Source organism: Odontomachus brunneus, unplaced genomic scaffold (assembly GCF_010583005.1).
Source record: "Odontomachus brunneus isolate Ranch 3 - 2012 unplaced genomic scaffold, Obru_v1 Obru_scaffold_217, whole genome shotgun sequence".
Classification (NCBI taxonomy): domain Eukaryota; kingdom Metazoa; phylum Arthropoda; class Insecta; order Hymenoptera; family Formicidae; genus Odontomachus; species Odontomachus brunneus.
Window position 1 is genome coordinate 281622 of NW_022639667.1, and position 9402 is coordinate 291023.

Below are 9402 nucleotides of genomic sequence, written 5' to 3' on the forward strand. Positions count from 1 at the left end.
AGAATCTATTCTCTTCTTTTAAATAAATCATATGCTTTCGTATATGGATTTACCATATGTACACAATATAAAGCGTTTCTCAATCAAAGTGACAGTGATGCAGTAGATAAGGTGAACGACTTAAGAATCAGCCCAAATAACAGCCTCACGTCAAAATGACATAAAAAACTGGTCATAACTGGTCGAATGACGTCAAGTGACTAAATAACGACGTCTTTAAAACGTTTTTTTTGTGACATCTTAATGACGTTTCCGTATAACGTCTTAAAAATGTATTATTGATGTTTAGAGACGTCATAAAACGTCATTAATGTCGTCTAAAATGTTGTCATCGGTCTGCAACATTAGACTATCATTTTGACGATATTCTCACGATATTTTTGATCATTCCTTGGTTATTCTTGATTCTGAACTTACTTAGATTTGAATGTCATTTTGACGTAAGTCTGCTACCTGGGAGACGTCTCAGGCTCGAATCTCAGCAATGCCCATACAGCACAGAAGCTTGCAGCAACCTTGCTACAACGTTGCAAGATTGCATATTGCAGTGCAATGTTGCAGAGACTTTGCAGTGACATTAATTTGCAATATTACTTTAGCAATATCGCAGTAATATTTAAAAAAATATTACGAATATAATATATTTTATTTATTTACTAGTTATTTTTGTTACTTGTAGTTCAAATTCAGTAATGTTTTACATCAATAATACTTACAGAATAGTATTTAGAATAGCACTCGTTAGTGGCAATCATTAATTTGTCTTATTGCATATTTTTTATACTTCTTATACCGTTTTTTCGGAGAAAATACTTTCTTTAGATTTAATATTCGTACTTGTTTAATTTTGTGGTTTTTTTTATTTAATTAAAATATTATATTCTTAAACGAAATATTATTTTTAAAATGATGAAAATAAAACTTTTATTTCGTTCAAGGAAACCATATCATTTGATGAAACAACACTTGTTTTAAATAATATTTTTTAAAAGTTTCTCTCAAAATTTAGTAATTCGATTTGTTTAATTTGGATTTTCTTGGATTTAAAAAAAATTTTTTTTGTTGGATTAATCATTATAACATTTTGTTAAAAATGTAAAAGTAATTATCACTGGTTCACTACATTACATCAATATTCATCGCATATCGAATGTTGCATTGTTTCAATATCTATCAGCAAATTATCCAATAAACAACAAGTAAAAATTATGTAACTATTATTTGGTGTTTGCTAGATATGTTATAATATACTGTGAGCACTATAAGGATACATTATATATACATTAATCGTAAGAATATCGTTAGAGTCATTGGGAATCGCCGCGTGCTGCTCGATCGTCAGGTTAAGTAACACTTTTTAACGGGGTCAGGAACATGGATTGGTGACCGGTGGTATACCGCTTGGGATCGAAATTATTGCTGGAGGATTCACGAAAGTTTGGAATGTATTGACAACCTTCGATATCTAGTAGTTTATGAAACATGAGAAAATTAAGAATATAAGTATATTTTTGTAAACATTATGATTTTCTCATTTTTCACCTTCTCATAATAATTCTCAGTATTTGATTACTATCAATATTTAACAATGATTTTATTATTAGTATTCACCAGAAATTAAGTACTGGCTAAAAAATTACTGAATTACTGGTAATATTTAATCACTAATAATTTTTCAGTATTTTTGAGTATGATATTTCTATAAGGGTTTCTGAAATGTTTTAGAAATAGTTTTAATGTTGCATATAGATATCCGTAACTTTTGTCAAACGTTTCATTATTTCGTGAACATTTCAATTTTTGTTTGAAAAATATTTTTTATAGGACCTCTATTTTCTAAGATATTTACGGAAATATCTTAGAAAATAGAGGTCGTATAAAAAATATTTTTCAATCAAAAATTGAAACGTTCACGAAATAATATTGAATCGTTTGACAAAAGTTATGGATATCTATATGCAACATTAAAACTATTTCTAAAACATTTCAGAAATGTTATAGAGATATAATGCCGCAACATTACAGAAAAATTGTAGAAATATTACAGGAATCTACTTGCAACATTAAATACTTGTATTACATACATACATACATACATTACATACTTAGGCTTAGTGTCTAACGTTCCTTTAGATTATATATACCTTGTGTGTTTAGGGGTGATGCGTAAATTAGTAACTCTGGTTAAGTGGGCCCATTGATAAAAATGTACGATTACCAAATAATATGGTTAATGATATTTCTGATTTAACAAATTTACAAAAATTCATATCGTTTGATTTCAATAGAAAGCCAAGAACTTTAAAATATTTAAAATATTGGGAAGTCACAGAACTGCACTCATTTTTATTATATTTAAGTCTATTAGTTTTGCGAAAATGTTTACCTGAAGAATTGTATAATAATTTTTATTACTACATGTAGCTATAACTAGTAAAAACTAGCTATTACTGGAAATACTCCGAGTATAAATATTAGAATATATATCCACAAAATCAATTCTAACTGAATAATCAAACGCTCTTCGATTGAATTTACTCATATCAATCGTCAATTAAATAGCTTTCAATTAAATTTACTAAGTCCAACTATCAATTAAATGGCCTTTAATTAGTTGTGTTAGATTCGATTGAATGAACTTTGATTTCATTCGCTTATATCAATCGTCTATTGAACGATGTTTAATTGAATTCGTTGCAATTGTCGATTAAATATTCTCCGATTTATTTTACTTGAATCAGTCATCAATTAGTTGAATTGAAACATGTTTATTCAAGTGAGTCATTAAAACGAGAAAAATTTAATTGATATTTTTACAATTCTTGCCCTAGCCTCGCAATGTTCGGCTTACGCATTGCTTGAAGAAAAGGGATCGATGAGAGATGTTTTGTAACCGATGATATATCGCCGCTGGCTTGTGCCTACATAGAACGGTTTGATTGAATCAAATGAACATAATTTCTTTGGAATAATCCAAACGAATTTTTTGATCGAACAAAATTTTGTTTGACACAATAAAAAAATATATTTATTTATGGCTTAGTTTCAAAGAAATATTTTTGTTGTGTCAACCAAATAATTTGTTTGGACTATTTCAAAGAAACATTTATTTGATTCAATAAATCGTTCTCTCTGAGTAGCATTGCGATTGTCAGCTCACTAGTAGTAAGACAACAACAGACAGAAATTCACTGTTCGTCTTTGTTTAACTTATACTATTTATTGCACTGAACCTAATCGCATTTATCACGCGGTGAGTACGTTGAACCAAGTTTTCATTCTTCCTACTAGCTTAATTGTCACTGCAGTATTCTCTTAGCTCTAGTATAAAGAGTCTTAAGTATTCTAAAATAATTGTTCTGAACCTCTGATCCCTCAAGTCTTCAAGCTTAGGCTGCGTTTCGAAATTTCCTACCAATACTGAAATTCTGTAGTATATATAACATGAACTATAAATTTTCAGTACTGGCAGTGAATTTCGAAACGCAGCTTTAGTCTCTTTTCCTCTCCCTCTACATTTTTCTCTATCCCCCTCTGTCTTTCCCCCTCTCTCTCTTTCCCTCCCTTTTCCTCCCTCTCTCTTTCTCTCTCTTTCATTTTCTGTCTCTTTATGATTTCTTGCGAAAAATGCACAGTCTGAAAACGTTTTTTTATCTGTTTCACAAAACGTAGCACGCCATTTATAATAAAATAAAGGGCAAAAACGGAAAACGCGACCACTGGCTCGACCATGCTGACGATACGTATGATCGTAAGCTGATAGATGACATCAGAGTCTCGCTGCAGGTGTTGAAATTGTTTATACCGTTGCCGATATTCTGGGCCCTCTACGATCAACAGGGTTCTCGATGGACTTTTCAAGCCACTCGAATGGACGGACAGATCGGTAGTTTTCTACTAGAGCCCGATCAAATGCAGGTCGTCAACCCTCTGTTGATCCTCGCTTTCGTGCCTCTTTTCGAAGTTTGCATCTATCCACTCTTTGCAAAAATACATCTAATCGACACTCCTTTGAAGAAACTTGCTACCGGCACGCTTTTAGCTGCACTGGCTTTTGTCGTGACCGGCATTGTTGATCTACAACTCGAGGTAATGGAAAACAATGGTTTTTTTATAGTCATTCTTATGTTTCAAAGATTGTCATTCAAAAAACTTAATTTTATAACGGATTCTTTGAGAGAATGGTGTTTCTTAAAAACATGCCATTTCTATGTATTTTATATCAGAGTTAAATAAATTAATATTTATTAATTTACGAAGAGGAAACTTGCAAACCCAAAAATTTTCATGAAACTTAGTATATATAAATACAGGTTACGTAAATATGTAAATTTAGAAATTTTTGATTGACGTTGATACATGGTTTGAAGAGATAAAATTATCTCTCAATAAGGTACAGATTATCTATAAAAATATACTTCCGCTTTTTCTTGATATTTATTAAATCATATCGGTGTGTGTCCGTGTACACGCACCGGCGTTAATGCCGTCCGTATATCCGTGTGACTCGCATACGATAAAGCGTCACTCACACACTGCTGCCTGTGGGTAAGACACGAGCAGCACGGAGTGGTGGAGGGAGCTAGCGGTATACGATCGTCGAAGAGGGAATAGTGGTGGGAGTCGTGGCGATCTTCCATCCTCTATCGCAGACGTAAGAGCGAGATAGCATTATAAGACGTCGTGGATAGAAATGCCGTCCTAAAATACGCACACTAAGGCCGCGGTCCGAAAAGCGCTCACAGGACTATTAGCGCGCTCTTATGCGTTCCGAATTGGTTTAAGTTCACTCGAAGTTAGGTGACGTCATAGTTTTCATGCTCACGCTGCCCATGTCGGAAGGTGAGGCACCGTGAGCACTGACATAACAAGCGCGGAAAAAGTAGCAAATTTTTAAATGATGTACATACATATGTAAATATTTTCGCTGATTGAAGTAAGTGTACTACAATAAAAATGGCTGCAGAAGATTTGGAGGAATTACCCGTATATTTAGAATATACAAAAGAAACAATAATTTTGAAAGTAACATCGAAGATAAAAAAAAAGCTGCAGTAGGTAAGAAAAAAAGCACTTCGTGAGAGGTTATATTTGTGATTTTAGGCTTTTTAGTAAAATTTATATTACATAAACTATCTTGTACCAGGTGTATACCTATGAAATGCGGATTTTCCTATCAGATGGTGCCACACATACGTTCTTACGCGTGGTGATTTGACATATATAGTATTTTGTTTGGCTATTCCTAACCATACATATGGAAAATTGTGAGAGTGTAAATATCATAGTCTTTTTTTGCTTTGAAAATGTCGAATTTCGTACCAAAAAAGACTTCCCATTTGCGGGAAGTTTTGATTCATTACTTCATTTTAAAGAAAACTGCTGCTCAAATTTATCGAATACTTGTAGAAGTTTATATCGAACATGCACCATCTTAAGACACTTGTGAACGTTGGTTCAATCGATTCAAAACTGGTGATTTTGATGTGAAAGACAAGGCTAAGAGAAAACCACCGAAAAAATTTGAAGATGCAGTGTTGCAAGCATTGTTGGACGAAGACTCCACTCAAACTCAATCACAATTGGCGGAAATATTAAATGTGACTCAAAAAAGTGTTAGCGAGCGTTTGCACGCGATGGGAAAGATTCAAAAAAAGGAAAATGGTTTGACTGAAAGACAGATGGAGAATCGAAAAGTCACCAGCAAACTCCTGCTGAAAAGACATTAACGGAAGAGTTTTCTGTATCGAATCGTTACAGGTGATGAAAAATGGATATATTTCGAGAATCCCAAACGAAGAAAATCATGGGTTGATCCAGGCCAACCATCAACATCGACTGCAAGACCAAATCGCTTCGGAAAGAAGACAATGCTCTGTGTTTGGTTGGATCAAAAGGGTGTTGTTTATTATGAACTTTTCAAATCTAGTGAAACGGTTAATGTTGCTCGCTACCGACAACAAATGATCAATTTGAACCATGCATTGATCACAAAACATCCAGAATGGGCCCAAAGACATAGAAAAGTGATTTTGCTATATGACAATGCACCGGCCCACACCACAAAAGTTGTCAAGAAAACTTTAAAAGAATTGAATTTGGATGTGCTACCTCACTCGCCGTATTAGCCGGACATTGCTCCTTCGGACTATCACTTGTTCCGGCCGATGGCGCACGGATTGGCTGAGCAGCACTTCGCTAATTTCGAAAAAATGAAAAAATGGGTCGATTCATGGTTTACTTCGAAAGATGAAAGTTTCTATTGTCGCGGAATCTATCTTTTGCCAGAAAGATGGGAAAAAGTTGTAGCGTCGAATGGCGCATATTTCAAATAAATAGCTTTAACCATTCACTTCAAATAATGTATTTTTTCTCTAAAAAATCCGCATTTCATAGATATACACCTAATAATTCATTTTCTGTAACGTAATTTCTACAGATGCAACCCTTTTGATCGAATTAGTAAAAAGTGAATATGAAAAACGAAACCAAAAGCAATGTGAAAAAATGTAGAATGTTCTCATTTTTGTCTGTACTCGATGACTTGTCACTTGTCTTTAACTTTCTTTAGATATCGCATGCAGCACATCCCTTATAGAAATATCATACTAAGAATCATTGATAATTACTTATTTTCAGTATTAAAAATACTGGATAATAAGTAATTATCAATGATTCTTAGTATGATATTTCTATAAGGGACAGAGAATGCGTTCCGAAATGAGCAGTGCTTAAGCGCGATAATGATTTCAGAACAGTGTTTACGCTCTCAGCACTGTGAGCGCTTTTCGGACCGCGGCCTAAGAAAACGCTCGACTCAGGGTGCGATTAGATGTAGCGCGATATGCGGTACGCGGAACGCGGTAAAGTAACTAGAAACCGCACGCGGTGAGCCGCGCCTGTTTTCTTCCTCCTATTACATAGAGCAGAAACTGCGCGGAAAAGCGGCACGGGCTAGTGATAAATTCTCATTTCTATGCACTTTTAAATGGAATTAATTGATTTAAATGCAATTAATAAGTAAATTTGTTGAAAAAATAAGAATATTGGTAAAATATGCATAGAAATAAGTTAATACATTTTAGAAAATGAAAACAAATGAGAATTTGTCACTAGCTCGTGCCGCTTTTCCGCGCAAGTTTCTGCTCCATGTAATAGGAGAAAGAAAACAGGCGCGGCTCACCGCGCGCGATTTCTAGTTACTTTACCGCGTTCCGCGTACCGCATACCGCATATCGCGCTATATTTAATCGCATCCTCACATTGTCTCGTCTATACATGAGCAATACGCGGTGTCCCGACGACTGTTTCGCTCGCTCGAACATCCATGCATTTTTTCTTGTTAGCAAGGAAATTACTGTAATGTAAAAAGAGATCTTGGGAAAGGGTTTTCAGGAGGCTTCGACAAGTGCTTCTTAATAGCTGCTCTTGAAAAAAAAATTAACATTAGATTTATTTCAATATAGAATCAATATATTATTTCAATATCGAATCAATATAGAATATTGCAATATAGAATATTGCAATAATACAGCGCTTGTATAGATTGTCGAAGTAGAGTATTTTTAATTTTATTGTTGTACAAACACGCGAGATATAATTATTTTATATTTTATACGTCGAAGTATCATTCCATCGTTATAAAATTTAGTGGTCCTGAAAAGGCTCGACTTTTGTGCCAAAGAAATTGAAGTTGATAGTCAATGGTCAGTCTAATATCCGGCACGGTCAATAACTTGATTGAATCGATTCGGTATCGAATCAATCAAGTTCGCGAAAAAGTCGGGTCGAAGCCGAAGTTCTTCCCAGACTTCTCTGGCATGATCGACTAACGGTGCTACCGTCCTTTCCCTTCTTGATTCTCAGCATTGAACTATTTGTGCCCAAACGTTTTCGATCAAATTTAAATCTGACGAACGAGCAGGCCACTTGATTAAGTGGATCTCGGAATAATTCCGAAACCATGCTTATGTTTTGCATGATGTATGGACAGCGGAATTATCCTGCACTAATCGGATTATCGGTACTTCCTCCACGGGATAAATTGCTCACACCGATGGAAGAAGAACTTCTTCCATTATGCGAATGTATTCCGCGGAGTTCATCCTTGTAGGGATGTCGACCAGTTGATGTCACCGATAGCGTTACCGGAAATTCAGCCCCACATTGCACACGAAATCCTCCCACTTCTGTGGGTAGGCACAACATGATTCGGATGCAATCTTGATTACTTCGGATGCCTTTAATCATTTAATCGCCAAACATGAAGTTGACAGTCGGCACACGATACGAAGACCTTTTCATCGGTTCAGATCGTGACCTCCCACTCTTCACGGTTCGTCGTCAGGTTTTCCAAAGAAAACGTGACATGTTGCTCCCGATGTTCAGGAGTCAACGGGATTTTATGGGTTGGACGATAACAACAATATTCAGCTTCGTTTAATCGTCATCTTGCGGTTCTGTCCGACACCTGTATGTCCGCAGCATGGAGAACTTCTGCAACAATGCCAAAAGGTCATTGCTGTACAGAAGCAATGATGTCCTCGTTTTGTTGTCCGTCGTGGTCGCCGATTTTGCTTGCGATGATCATGCAATGCATGATCACCGTCTGTAGTAAATTGCTGTATCCATCTGAGAACTGTCTTCGTAGAGCAGAGAATATCAGCAACAATATCTGCTAATGATCTCCCAGACTGCCACCGTCCAACTATGTGACCTTTCACTTCGGGACACAAATTTCTATACATGACTTTATGCGCACCTACAGAAAGTCAGGAAAGACAATGGATCGCCGTTATATCGATGTTATATGATTCAGAGAAGAGCGTCTGCTCAGTTTCCACAAATGAGCGTTTTTTTATGTTTATATATTGCATCGCATTGGTCGTATGCTACGTTGAATATATATATTGACGCGCGAGTTTGCTTGTGCGTGCACACACTTCTTAGAACATGAGAAAACGGACGATTTTTTCGTTCGTTGTTTTTCAAGTGGACACGTGCGTTGATATATTAGGTGGTAAACTTAGTTGCGGTTTTTTTGTTTAAAAAACTCATTTATTTCGACATCAAAAGCAAAAAATGCATTAATCGAAGTATTTTCCCTCGCTAGCTATACATTTTTCCCATCTTTCGGGCAACGCGTAGATTCCAAGACGATAGAACGATTGGTCTTTTGATGCAATCCATTCGTCGATCCATTTTCGCACATCCTCGTAATTTCTGAAGTATGTATCCACCAGCCGTGCTGCATCGATCGGAACAAGTAATAGTCCGAAGGAGCTAAGTCTGGTGAATACGCTGGGTGCGGGAGAACTTCCCACTCGAGCTGCATCAGTGTTTCTTTGACGGCTTTGGCAACGTGTGGTCGAGCGTTGTCGTGCAAAAGCATGACTTTACGTC

At 35.7% G+C, this 9402-nt stretch overlaps 1 protein-coding gene across 7 annotated transcripts in view; it reads left to right on the forward strand.

Moving 5' to 3' along the window:
• Positions 1 to 9402, forward strand: part of LOC116852346 (peptide transporter family 1-like) — a 221261-nt gene that overhangs the window by 141699 nt on the left and 70160 nt on the right. For 6 of the 7 annotated variants that reach the window (XM_032832618.1, XM_032832615.1, XM_032832619.1 and 3 more), the window contains one exon: positions 3673 to 4089. The exons of the other annotated variant lie outside the window; for it this stretch is intronic. In XM_032832618.1, coding sequence (XP_032688509.1) covers positions 3673 to 4089 — 417 coding nt within the window. The remainder of the gene's footprint in view (positions 1 to 3672; positions 4090 to 9402) is intronic. 7 annotated transcript variants of the gene reach the window in all.